General features: G+C 40.6%; 1 protein-coding gene across 3 annotated transcripts in view; it reads right to left on the bottom strand.

Annotated features, from left to right (window-relative positions):
• The window catches only part of NBAS (NBAS subunit of NRZ tethering complex), a 339328-nt gene that overhangs the window by 247703 nt on the left and 77389 nt on the right, over window positions 1-14236 (bottom strand). For all 3 annotated transcript variants that reach the window (XM_047852270.1, XM_047852271.1, XM_047852272.1), the window contains exons 13-19: window positions 11149-11212; window positions 9929-10122; window positions 8485-8742; window positions 7635-7760; window positions 3877-4028; window positions 2841-2981; window positions 2502-2580 (exon numbers count right to left, since the gene is read on the bottom strand). In XM_047852270.1, coding sequence (XP_047708226.1) covers window positions 2502-2580; window positions 2841-2981; window positions 3877-4028; window positions 7635-7760; window positions 8485-8742; window positions 9929-10122; window positions 11149-11212 — 1014 coding nt within the window. The remainder of the gene's footprint in view (window positions 1-2501; window positions 2581-2840; window positions 2982-3876; window positions 4029-7634; window positions 7761-8484; window positions 8743-9928; window positions 10123-11148; window positions 11213-14236) is intronic.

The raw sequence follows: 14236 nt of genomic DNA, 5'->3' as shown, positions 1-14236 counted from the left end.
TTTCTACTCAAATTACCTTCCTTCCCCAAGTCTCAGTTTTCACATCCATAAAACTGGAAGGATAGTACCAGCCTCAAAGGACTGCTGAGAAATAATCTGGATTAAGTTCACAGCACAGTGGCTAAGTCCTCAACAAATGCGTTGGTATTTATTAAGGTATTGTCTGACCTACTGATTGCTTCAACAAGTATTTGCTGAGCTCCTCAACGAGCCAGGTGTCAATCTGAGTTTAGGGATGTCAAGACAAACAAGACAAATCCCCTATGCCTTTATGGAACTTCTATCATCATGTGCCCCTCATGGTAATCCCCCCCCCCCCGCCCCTAAAACCCGCCTGCCTTTTTTTAAGCACTAGTTGCACTATCACTTCCTTTGAGGCATCTTCTTGGGACACCCCCAGGACTCCACTATGCCCCCTCACCAGTTCTTTGCACATTATTATAGTCACTTAGTGCCTATAAAGTGAAGACCTCCACCTCCTGCATGACAGCTGGTACTTACCAGGCACTCGCGTGAACTTTAAATGAATCCATTTTTATCTAATTCATCACAGAATTAATAAAATAAGCTATGCACTATGATTAAAATGCAACGCCTGTCTCTACCACCATCCAGCTGGTTAGCCACTGTATCTGAACATCTTCATTTTTAAGTTTTAATAGCCAAATTCATCAATTTCACCTACTTTCTGAAAGCTTAATTAGCCTAATTCACTAAGAAAGTGGGCTCGACAAATACTTTAAAAAATGTAATAGTACCTCCTATTATCAAATCGGAAATATTACCAAATAGGAAATAGCAATTCAGTAACTAAAGGGCAATAAAAAAAAATTAACTGCATAGTCAAACTCTGAACATTTTATGGAACTCCTTAAGATCTCAAAATCAGTAAGATTTAGTAAAACAAAGGCTAAGAAAAAATAATAAACTATATCTGTACCGACTTTTGCAGTTCATAACACGCTTTTATGTATTACCTCAAAATATACGTCCAACACAGGATGCCTGGGGGGCTCAGTCAGTTAAGCGTCTGACTGTTAGTTCCGGCTCAGGTCATGATCTCACAGTTCATGAGTTCAAGCCCCACATGGGGATCTGTGCTGACAGCTCAGAGCCTGGAGCCTGCTTCGGATTCTGTCTCCCCCTCTCTCTCTGCCCCTCCCCCATTCATGCTCTGTGTCTCTCAAAAATGAATTAACGTTAAAAAAAAAATTTTTTTTAGAAGAAAAAGTCCAACACAGTAAAAGGTAGGCTTTAAAATAATATGGCCATCCAACAAACTAGCAGTAGTTACAGACAAAAGTATTTTCACTCTTATGTGGATCCTGAGAAACTTAACAGAAGACTATGGGGGAGGGGAAGGGGAAAAAAAAAAAGAGAGGGAGGAAGGCAAACCATAAGAGACTCTTAAAAACTGAGAATAAACTGAGGGTTGATGGGGGGTGGGAGGGAGGGGAAAGTGGGTGATGGGCATCGAGGAGGGCACTTGTTGGGATGAGCACTGGGTGTTGTATGGAAACCGATTTGACAATAAATTTCATTATTAAAAAAAAAATTAAAAAAAACAAAAAAAAGTATTTTGTATGAAAATGATATATTCACTACTATGTTTTCTCATAACCATAAATAGCCCTCTTTTGTCATTGGTATTTTGTCTGAAAACACTTCTATTTTATTACCAGGTGGGAAATCAAAGTCTCTTGGATTTGCCTGCAGGTAGGATAAGGATTAAATACCTGCGTATTAACACAGGGACAAGATCACATCATCAGGTGTCACATTTACTGGGCGTCTGCTGTGCCAGTACCAAGGCCCACAGAAAGGAGGCTTAACACAGACCGATGAAGTAACCTGCCAGGGAAGCCAAACTTTGAAAGTTGGAAATTTGTATTAATTTCTGGGTAATTTCGGCTAAAAGGGTCATGTGAAAAAGCCACCTAAATTATTTATATTTGCTGAAATAGTTTTAACAACACTTGAATCGTGCTACTGAACGTGGTTTGAACATCAGGGTTTGTGTCCCCGAAAGAAATAAATATAAAGTATACTTTTTTTAAGTTCAAGTGTCTAATTTTGGCCATAATTAGAATCAAAGTTCAACCAACTAAATTCAACAAATCACTGAAATAAAATGAGTAAGAAATATTCATATTAGGGTTATGAAAACCCAGTATATACTGAAAGTTGGCTAGAGACAGCTACACACCATACCTGAAAATAAAAATGTAAAATAAAAGTAAATCAAAAGGGTCATATATCCAGAAAACATATATACCAAAACAGCTAGTCTTTCTATTCCCTAGACTAACACAACAACTTGTGCCTTCCACAATCTCTAATTTTTACAAAAGCTGGTATGCAAGAGAAACTGCTTCTGCACAAAATGATATTTTCGTAAACAACAGTTATAAAGATCAGATCTGTCAGATATTAGGGCAGCCGTAGCATCTATAATAACAGATCGAACAAACATAATTGGTTTGATTAAAACTACTCCTCACCTCGTATGTTGCAAGCCGATCTAAGTAGGTTAATAATTTCAGTCGACAACGGCAAAGTTCCTTTTGCTCCAGTGTTAACCTGTTGTGAATAATATTAGGCCACTTATATTAACACAGAAGCACAGTTCTCTAGGAGTTAAAATAGAATAAAAATAACCAGTATTCCACTAAGCCCCAAACTGACAGAACAATACACAGAAGCACCAGGGTGAAATAAGAGCAAATGCATTTGATGGAAGTTGCTGGAATAATTTAGAGCAATTAATCCTAGTAAAGAACACACTTAACTGACTAGTTATTTTAAAGACAGTAGCAAATGAACAGCAATAAATCATTTACTTCGAAAAGTTTACTAATTTAAGTAGTTCCTGTCTCCTCTTCATCTCCTTCTCCTTCTTATTCTTGGCAGACTCTTCATCAGGTGGTGAAAGCTCTTCATAGGGGAGATTGTCAATGTCTACTTCACCAGGTAATGTGAATCTGCACGAAGAAACAGAAGACCCAAAGCTATTCGTGAAAGCAGCTTTCTCCTACTTCGGCTGACTACTTTGGCTGATTTTATTACTAAGTTGATTTTCACAGAAACAGAAACAACCAATTATTTGAAAAAATGCTTTTTGTATTGCAGGCAAAGAGACGCACACGCTATATCACAGGATGAGCAAAACGTCATCACTAATCATCACATGCAGAAATTTTAAAATCATGACAATAAAAACTACTTAGGAAAACATGGGAGGTTATATTCACCCAAGGTGAAACGGCCAATGAAGAAAATGTTGCCCAGAGTTTATAATCTGAATCACTTCTTTTTAAGGTTTTAAAATGGTAATGAATGTCCGTCTCATTTACGTTATTTATTTATCAAATACACAATCACGTTTGTAACTTTAAAGAGTTCCAAATGTCTGATGAGCAATGCCTCTTGTCAAGTAACTTTACTACTATTACTAACAGGCATTTGTGTGGTACTTAAAAGCTTATGAAGTGCTTTTGCAAAACACATAACTTAAGCACTCCAATTCTCTAAAGAGGGTACGAGGCCAGAGACAAAGGGAATGAAGCTCACACTTGCCCGGGGGGTGCTTCTGACTAGTGAGCACACCCAGGTCCGTGCCTTCAGCCCACAGCTTAGAAACTGCCAGCATCCAGTAACACTTCGTAGAACTTGCTCTTTTCTTAGCACCAAGCTCTCATATGTACTTAACTCAAAGGAAAGAAAGCTGTGACCTCAGATAAGGGCAGCATTGATCGAAGGCAACTGTCTCATTACAGGATAAACCTAAATAAAGAAGTTTACCTTTCACCACGTCTCAGCTTAAATGTTTTCACAAAGTCACCTTTATTCCTAAATCCAAGTCTTTCTGTGACCAACCTGCCATCATCTGCTCCTTTCCCTATCGCCACCAGGGCCTCCAGGTCCGTGCCTTTCAATCCATACTGAAGCAGTTCCTTTGCAGCGTCCACATTTTCGGGAACCCTTTCCAAACACTCATGAAGAACCCAAGATCGTTTCTTTATTTTACTCTGGATACAAATAAAAAAGAGGCATTACAGAACCCATGACGTGTGACAGCACCTAACAGCTGCCTTCTAGAATTGTAAAGCCATACCTAAGGGAGTCTAGCTACCTATGCCCTTGGCCCACAGGAAAAGGAAAATTCCCCAACAATGATTAAAATGGGACGTAGAGAATGAGATGCCTATAGCGTTCCTTTCTCTTCTAATGAAGAGAAACCCAAAGCTGAAACCCAAAGCTTCAGGACTCTTTTTCCGAAACATAAAAAAGATCTGCCCAGAGTTTTATAGCTGCTCGTTAGTTTGCATTTGGGCTATATAATGGAGTCGAAAATAAGGCAGAAAAGCAAAATAAGATATATCCTATTGTAACAAGCATGTTTAACTTTGAAACGAAACTAACGAGGCATAGCACATCACAGTTCTGTATTTACTTGACCATGAGATGTATCACAAAGTGCGGATGATAATTTAATCATCAAAGTCATAATATGCTATTCTTTGGAAAGACCAAGGGCCTATTCCTCCCACCCAACTGCTTCCTCTGACTCCACTCAAAATCCCTGACTTTCCCTCCTCTTAGAGTCATTGTGGTTATAAATTTTAAGTGACATTTGACTTTTACCCTTTATTCTTTTTACATATTTCATTCTATCCATTCTTCCTTCAAATGTCTCCTAACTCACTTCCTCTTCTCCAGGTCTATGGCCTCCATACCAGTCTATGTCATCAACACATAACATCTGTGACACCAGAAGGGTCTCTTGCCCTTAGAGGGTTTCCCCACCATCACTCCCCTTCCACACCAACTCGTCTTCTACACCACCTCCCTCAGCACCTCCACAGTCAAAAATCCACAACACTTCCCGTTACCCTACAGATAAAAAGCTTAAGTCATCACAAGTCTTCAACATCCTCCGGAACCCAAATCAATGTATCTTTCTAATATTTCCCCAAGTTCACTACTGTTGAATACCAGATCCAGCAGATTGGTTTACTTACAGAGCTCATTTACTCATCCAAGAAATAGCTAGTGGGCACCTACTGGGGACCAGGTACTAAACTAGACACGAAGCAATGATTAGGACAGATTTAGTCAATGCCACGGGTCATGCTCATTTTCTTCTCATTTGCTCATACCATTTGTCCCATGAAGAATGCCTTCCAATCTTTTAACTCCAGGAGGCCTGTTCTGAATTCTCTCAAACCTGCTCAAAACATCTTCACTACAAAGGGCCTTCCATAACCACTAGGTCTAAAATGATTGCTACTTTCACTGGGTTCCCACAGCATTTATCTGGAATCTTCCTGCATAGTTATTTATATTTATTTTTTTAATTTTTTTAAATGTTTATTTATTTTTGAGAGAGACAGACAGACAGACAGACAGACACACAGCACAAGCGGGGAAGGGGCAGAGAGAAAGGGAGACACAGAATCCGAAGCAGGCTCTGGGCCCGGGCGAAGCAGGCTCCAGGCCCCGAGCTGTCAGCACAGAGCCCGACACGGGGCTCAAACTCATGAACTGTGAGATCATGACCTGAGCCGAAGTTGGACACTTAACCGACTGAGCCACCCAGGCATCCCTAGTTATTTATATTTTAGACATGAGGCTTACCTTCTCAGAAAGATTATAAGCTCCCTAAAAGGGAAGGTCATATCTATGTCTCTCCTGTACCCCTTTCACCTCCCCTCGCCAAGTGCTTTGACTCTTAACTGCCTATTTATTTCACTGAATTAAGTATTTCTCCCAATAAAAAAATGTACCTGCTCTCTCTTAACACCTGTCAGCTCCTTCAGAGACCAAAACTGTCCTCTACTGTGTTCCAGAAAAAGCCCTAAGCGGGTATACATAAACTCACAACTCACTGTCTTGATCACAAAAGAAGAAAGATAATATAGCTTTGGTGTTCTGATATTCTAAAGGATATACAAGCAACTTTTTCTCTGTATTTCATGATCTCTCATGCTCTCTCTTCTCTGGCGTCTTGTACTAACAGTTTATCTTCCAGTTTTATTGAAGCATCAACTTCTTACTTACAACTTTTTCAGATTTTTATTCTTAATTACTCGTGTACGTAAATTGTAAGGAAAACAATTACAACATTTTCCCAACATTTCTTAGATCTTCCTACAGGCAAAGGTATTCTCTTTTCCAAACGTCACGTGAAGAACCACACGCCTCTCGAAAGCATGCCAGAAACCCAACCTCTCCCTCACAAAGGTGCCAACGGTACAAATACACAGGATACAACACACGTTAACTCAGGCAGCAGGAAGCAGGAGGAATCCAGTTGGAAATTTTACACTTGATCTTAGCCAAAAGGCCGAGAAGCAATTCCAATTGGAAAATTTAAACACAAAGGGAGAATTTGGCAGGCTTGTTACATCGCCTCTCAGCTTCAAAAGTTCTCTTCACGGCTATCTCTGGGATAGACAGAAGTTCCATTTTTTAATGGACAGAATATCAAGCTTCATTGGGAGAGGGCGCTAGAGGGCCACTGTGGAGGAAAGGCTCTGGTTTCTAGTCCTAACAGGCTCAGGTTCTAAACTTCTTGCTCCTGTGGCTTAGCAGCCAATGCATGTAGGAGCCCTCCAGAGTGCTTACTCCCCGCCTTGCTCTGCTGAACACAACTTCCCCTGAATGTCAGCTGTACTCCTATGGGCAGATTCCTTCCCAGTGAATCTCCCAGGCACCCAGCAGAAGGGGAGGTGTCTTTCCAGACTATCTCCACCTGCGTAGCAGGACCTTTTTCTTTTCAGTCATGGCCATGGGTCCTTACCTGAGGTCTTCCGACCCCTAACCTCCGCTTACTGTTGCACCTAGCAGCAGGCATCACTTTGCTCATCCATCCTACCTTTTCCTACCTGCCAACCTTGGCATCTAAGAACCAGCCCTGGCCCAAGACACCGCAGAGAACTCTTCCTGCCGATGTGCTGCAACCACTCTTCAGTGAGGTCTGAATCCCAGCTCCCTTCCAAGTCTGTTCCCTCCTTGGGTATGCTCCTTCAGCCCTAGGGTAGTCCTTAATGTTCTCTTTACCCCTTTATAGGAAATCTCACTAGAAAATAATGTTCCAGGGGTACCTGGGTGGCTCAGTTGGTTAAGCGTCTGACTCTTGATTTCAGCTCAGGTCATGATCTCAGTGGATGGAGCCCCACGTCAGGCTCTGTGCTGACAGTGTGGAACCTGTTTGGGATTCTCTCCCCCTCTCTCTGCCCCTCCCCTGCTTGCATGCACATGCTTTCTCTCTCTCTCCCAAAATAAATTTTTAAAAAATGCTCCATATTAAAACTTTCCCTGTCCAAATTACTAGGTGGTTTCTGGTTCCTGATGAGACCCTGAATGATGTAGGTGAAGAAAGGTAAGTGAGGTAGAGGAAGAGAAAGGATTAGACCAAAAAACCAGATAGTTAGCTGGCTTATCAGTGAATATTTGTTCACACATTTTCAGCACCAAGGTCCAGCTGCAGGGCCAATACAACCGGATAACTCCTCCAGGTTGAATAAACTTTAGAAAGGTCAGCAATATATAATGCTCCCCAAAAAAGGCCCATAACCAAAAAATATCCCATAATTTGAATTTTACCACGTTACGAATATATGTAAACATACCAAGTAACTCTGAATGGAAGCAATGTTGACCGCGGACTTCCTCCACTGTCTCTGATACACTAGGTCAGTGTCCAGGCCGTACGTCTGAGCCAGAGACAAGGCTTCCTCATATTCTTCACTTTCAATCTTGGGACAAGGAAATGGGAACAGGAACGTGACATTACTGAAGCGCCCACGGTGTCACTATCATGATGCGATCACCTTAACCCTTACAGCATGTTATGCATTCCCAACTATTCTCATAGGCACTGTGGCACCAGGAGCCCAAAACCTTGAGTGGCAGACAGATCAAGCGCTTCTTTCCACTCTTTAACAGACAGCTGAGAGACAGCTGAAATGCCCATATTTATGGAGTAAAATGATGGCGAAACCAAGACAAGGAGAACCGACAGCCTGACTCCTGGTCAGAGCCCACCCCGGACACTACAGCACCCGGCACAAACAACTAGAACGCTCAGAGTGGACCAAATCTGCTTCCCAAGCAGATGCCTGATTAGAAAGCAAGTCTGCATTTCTTCCCTCACCATCTGCAGTCTGAGGAGACAGCTGCACTGAACACAGATAAGGTGAGTGCTGAAGGCCACGTGAAGGGCAGCAAAGACCCAGCTAATCCACAAAGTGGACCAACGGTCTCAGTGAATTCATCTTTCATCCACTGTTTTTATTTTGATTCCTCAGGCACAAAAACCAGCATAATTTTCAAAAGCTCTATAATACCAATATCTCTAACAGGTCAATGATAGGACGATCCCTCTTTAAATTTCTATGTTAAAAAAATTTGTTTTTCTCATTCCAATAAAATAAAAGCTGGATGCCTATGCACTCTGACAGCGATAGGACGCTCCCTCACCTTTCTCTGATAAAGCTCTTCTGGAGTCGTGGAGCGCAAACTCACGAGGCGGTAGTTTTTAGTAATGGTTCGCGGGCGTTTCCGTGGAGGCGCAAATCGTTCCATCTCCGTCACCAGGTACAGGCCCTGCTTTATGTAGCCGAAGTAGCGAGCCTTCGCGGATATTTCCTGATCGGAATCAGAATCCTCTTCACCTTCATCTTCGTCTCCACCCCTAGTCTCCAAACGAGATCGTTTGGGAGCAAGTTTAATCTCACACTAAATTGAAAAAGGAAATGTTAAATCAGTAGTGAGGAGCTGAAGACAAGCTTTAGAGTGAGAAAAATATTTTTAATTCTGCTCTGGTTCAATGCATGACACGAGCCATGTGATTAAGAGTAAGCTTCAAGAGAACCCAACACAGACAGTATATACATCAACACTTCCAGAAAGATCCTCTGTCTTATTGGCTCCAAATCTCCAAAACCAAAGCCTGTTTTAAAAACAGCTCATTAATACGATCTCCCAAATATATGCCTGGCAATTATTTTAGGGAAACAAAAAGAATGTCAATATCTTCACTTTGGTATTTTTGTACCTGCTGCAGAATAAACAGGAGTTTTTCATCTATTTAGAAAATGAACATGAAGGTATTTATTTGCTTTACTGAGACTAGCTTTCCTGCCCTCCCTCCCTTTGGGGAAAAAAAAAAAAATGTGTAACAGCTTCATAAAGTTCTGAGTCCGAAAGCCTGACTGTTGAAGATAACTTTCATTCCAGACTTAACAGAGTTGGCTTAGATTTTAAGCCATGGTTCTTTTTAAATCACATCTGTAGACTCAGTAACAAACTTTGAGATTTAAAAAAAAAAAAATACTTGTGAATCTGCACTGAAATGAAAGCTATTGAAGGTCATTACACTTGAAAGACTTAGAATAAGAATTGTTCATGATAAAAACAGAACTTTATGGGACTAGCCTCAATTTTCAAGTCTTCTGTCATGACAAACAAGCTTTCTTTACTAAAAGAACCAGAATTTTTAAGTTCCCAAACTTCAGGGAAATAGTTTGTTAAAGACCATATCTAACTAGAAATCTTTTACATTTTAAGATGTCCAATCTAAGAAAAAGAACAAAATATGTCATGTCCGTGAAGAAAAAATGCTTTTACAAAGAGCAAAATGACTCCATTTTCTCCATTCTTTTACAGCGCAAATTTGTTAATTGACTCAACAATAGATCTTTCTTATTATCCTCACTGAATCTCTGATTCCAGTCACAGGGTTATGTTTTTAAAAACAAGATTAGATGATGGGCTAGCTAAAATTTAAAAATCAAATGTTTATCCATACTTCAATAAAAATAATGGACAAAAATCACTAAAAACTAAATCAGGTGTTTGGATTTTTGGTGAAATACAGGTTTTCTTTCCAACACACTAGCTGCTCCAAAAGGGAAAGCATTACCTCCAAACTTAAAAATCCTCCATCATGGGTAGCAGTGACTTGAGGTGATGGTTCAAACCACTCACAGGATTTTCCCAGTAAATTCTTCAAAGTTTTCACCGACGAAACCGTCAAAGCACCAGAACAGCGAGCCAAAGTCACTGCACCGGCTGCCCACCAATTTACATCAATCAGTGGGTAAAAGGACTCTTTATCTAATGGGGAAAGTAAATCAACACAAGCGCATCGTCAATGTGCATTAACTACAATACATTTAGTCCAATGATCAATTTAAAAACCATATTTGGGCCCTAAACGTGTTCAATAAGAAAAAATAAATTAGAAGTCGTCACCCAAATTTTTATGTACCAAATGGTACCTGAGTTCCGACAATTTGTCAAAGTTCAAAATTCTAAGGATGCAGGAGCAGTAAATATCTTTAGGTCTTCCCTCTCAAAAAATGAAGTCTACCAACACATGTCAACAGAACAGGTTGAAATGTCGGTGTGTATGAAGCATACGTATCATAAAGGTTCTAAAAGGTTTTGAAAAATGTTCACGTATCCCTTTTCAGACTAACAATAGGAGAGAATCATACACTTAAAAAAAATTTAAGACAGACATATAATAGTTTTCACTTCTAAAGTTTATTTTGAGGGGGGAGGGGCAGAGAGAGAGAGGGAGAAGGAGAATCCTAAGCAGGCTCCATGCTGTCAGCTGAGAGCCCAACTCGGGGCTCGGACCCAAGAACCATGAGGTCATGATCTGAACTAAAACCAAGAGTCGGACACCCAACGACTGAGCCATCCAGATGCCCCAATGCTGATTTCCTCTTAAAGATTTGAAGGAGACCAGGACTGCCAGCTCAAAATTGACCAGTTTGACATAAGAAATATTTTAAGATGCAGAAATGAGTGAAACTCAAAGTTCTTTTTGTCTTGGCACTTAATAATTTTATTGTTCCCTTGATAAGATGCTGCGGAAAACCAACTTCCAACCAACCCTCAGAGTCACTCATTTCTGGGTACTACTCCCAACGTACATGCTAGTAACTTCGGTTTTGTTTTTCTCCTGTTAATCTGTCTTCTGTCAATCTAATTTTACAGGGCTCCAGCCAGAGAACCGTGGAGGGTAAACAGAAAAAGATTTGTTTTCATCCCCTACATATATCATCAAGGAGCACCTTTACTATATAATTACTGTCTCATAAGGTTTCAATTATCATATTTCATACAACTCACCTTTGATTTTTTTTCTCTTCTCAGGAGAGAGCCTCCAGTCAGGATTAAGGTCGTCATAGCCTGGCTAAACATGAAAAATATGCACAGGACTTCTTGAGTCAACAATGTAAGAAAATTATAAGAGCATCACTAACAACTATGGATTTTTTGAAATAACAAACTATGGAAGCGATGCTTTCCTTCGATCTCTTAGTCGTATTCTACCTAGCTGTAATCTATTCCTCTTAATAACCTTGCTCTTACACTTAAAATGTGCACCTGGAACCACTGTAACTCAATTTAATGAAGAAAAGAGCATGCAGAAGAAAAGAGAGCGAGTGTGCAATTAATATGATGAGAGCAAGACACACGAACATTCGTTTTGTGCACACTCACATACACACACTTACACTCCGGGAGGAGAACGGCTATGCTGTGGTGAATACGCACAAGTCTGGGTACAAGTCCTACTCCTGTAACTTGTAAGTGGAGTGACCCCTCCAGGCCTTAGGCTCCACGGTTCTGAGATTAGACTCTGCAACCTCCATGTTATCCCCGGTTCTAACTTCCTAGGACTAATTTACTACAGAAAAAAATATAACCATGCGATTCTCAAGCTGCCTCCATTCATATTCTAATTTCATGGAACATAATGTCATGCCCACCTTTGAGAAGGTGACGACACATCAATCTCTCTCCACTATCATACAACAGCTGAGATGAACACACTGCCAGACCCCCTCTGGGCTCACTGTTAATTACTGCATCTTCAGAATTACAGCAGTATGGGAAAAGACCAGCAAAAATATCATTTGGCTATGTGAAATCTTAAGCCTAAAAAAAGTAATGCTATATTTAAGTCAAAATGTGCTTTCTCATTTAATATATACTTTATCAACAATTTCTCAGTGGCTAAGCCTTAAGAGTATTAAAATTGATACTTCTTTCCAAGGCCTAAAAGAATTTCCTGATCTCCACTACTATGATAAATCACTCACAGCAGTCACTGAAAACAGAAGATATAATTCTTTAAACTTTACCCAAAAAGTCACCCTAAAAGCCTATTTATATATTAACAGAAGAAATAGATTGTCTCAGTTTACTTTCTCATAATTAACTTTCAAAGATTCAGAATACCAGAAGATTACTGAAACTAATCAACTCGGATTCCTTGGTCACTTATAGGGCACTTCAGACGTTTATAGGTTCTTTGGTCACTTATAGGGCACTTCAGACGTTTTTAGGGCCTCGAAATCATCAGCTGTACGCGCTCCCACAGCACCTTCATATGGGGACATGTGTGCTTCCCTGCTGACATCGTGGAGTACACAAGGGGAGGGTGGAGTAACACTTTAAGTCCCACAAACAACAAGGATGATTCGGCCTTGGGGGAATTGAAGTACATACAGATCACAGTGAAATTTAACAAGAAATCTCCAAAATTTTTTCAAACGAAACCATCTCACTAGTATAAGTACATTGAGAATTCAAGGTGGGCTTGTCTTCATCAGAGTTAATGATGAGGAAGAGCACCGTGAACAAGCTGCACCAGTCCATGAGGGTCAGTTTTCAGACATTTCGGGACTAGACTGTTCCGTGCAGATGGCTTTAATAATGGATGTCTCTTGTGAATTTGATTTTAAACACAAGACGAAGATGTGTTCTTCCACAGCCAGAACTCTGTCAGAGTCATCTTCGTACTCCCAGACCTATCACAGTACTCACCTGTCACGGTAGCTAAATGCTGAATAAGTGAATCAATTACTTTTTTTTTTTTAATGTTTATTTATTTTTGAGACAGAGAGAGACAGAGCACGAACGGGGGAGGGTCACAGAGAGAGGGAGACACAGAATCCGAAGCAGGTTCCAGGCTCCAAGCTGTCAGCACAGAGCCTGATGTGGGGTTCGAACCCACAAGCCATGAGATGATGACCTGAACCGCAGTCGGACACCCGACTGACTGAGCCGCCCAGGTGCTCGAGGAATGAATTATTCTTTTAAATCACTGCACCCTAATTAGAATGGCTAAGCTATAGGAAAATTAGCTTAGTACTAGTATTCCTGCAGCCTCTCAAAGGTGTGGTCTCTTCTGCTATTTAGTCAATGAACACTGTGCACTTACACTGTGAGGGGGAAGAGAAACCATACATTACTGGCCGCACAACTCAAGCAGGTAGAGAGCTAAGAAACAGATGTGAGTGACTATAACCCAAGTTCAAATATAACAGCTGCCCAAAAAGAGGTATAGATAAAAGTGGAGGGGTCTTCAAAGGGTGAAGAGGTCATTTTGAATATGGCCTCGAGAAAGACAAAGGGGGTTCAAGAGGTATAAAGGAAGTACTACACTGGGTGCCATACGTTCAAGACTGGATAAAATCTGGATATGGCAAATGGGTGGAGGAAGACATTCCAGTCAGCAAACACAGAATGAAAAAAAGTACACCGGTAAAAAAAAAAAAAAAAAACGAAACTTATTCAGGAAAACAGTGGGTCAGTTTAACTGAAGTACAGGATATCCATTCTAATTATCTGCATTTTTGCTTGTCTTGGGGTTTTGGTAGAAAGATGGGACTCGTGATGCCATTTTTTGTTGTTGAGCTAAAATTCACATAATGGAAAATTAACCATTTTAAAATGAACATTCAGTGGCACTTTGTACGTCCACAGTGTTGTCACTTCCATTTAGTTTCAAAACATTTGTGTCGATCCAAAATAAAACCACTTACCCGTTAAGCAGTGATTTCCCACTCCCCATCCCCTCAGCCCTGTCCGCTACCAATCCACTTTCTGCCTCAGTGGATTTACCTATTCTGGATATTTCGTATAAATGAGTTCATACAACACGTAACCCCTCGTGTCTGGCTTCTCTGGAGGAGCAGAAGGTTCTCAAGGTACATCCATGTTGTAGTATGTATCCGCACTTCATTCATTTTTACGGCTGAACACAGATTCACGCTAGATATCTGAACTAAATGTTTACTTTCACAATATGTGGGAGTTGGATGAAACTATCTGCACAGTACATTTAAGAAAGAAGCCCAAACATAACTCTGCTTCAGGCAGAGGTGACCTACCAGACCAGTATCCTGACACAGCTGTGCCTCACTAC

Source organism: Prionailurus viverrinus, chromosome A3, assembly GCF_022837055.1.
Source record: "Prionailurus viverrinus isolate Anna chromosome A3, UM_Priviv_1.0, whole genome shotgun sequence".
Taxonomy (NCBI): domain Eukaryota; kingdom Metazoa; phylum Chordata; class Mammalia; order Carnivora; family Felidae; genus Prionailurus; species Prionailurus viverrinus.
The sequence above is the reverse complement of the archived record's forward strand: the minus strand, read 5'-3'. Positions and strand labels throughout refer to the sequence as shown.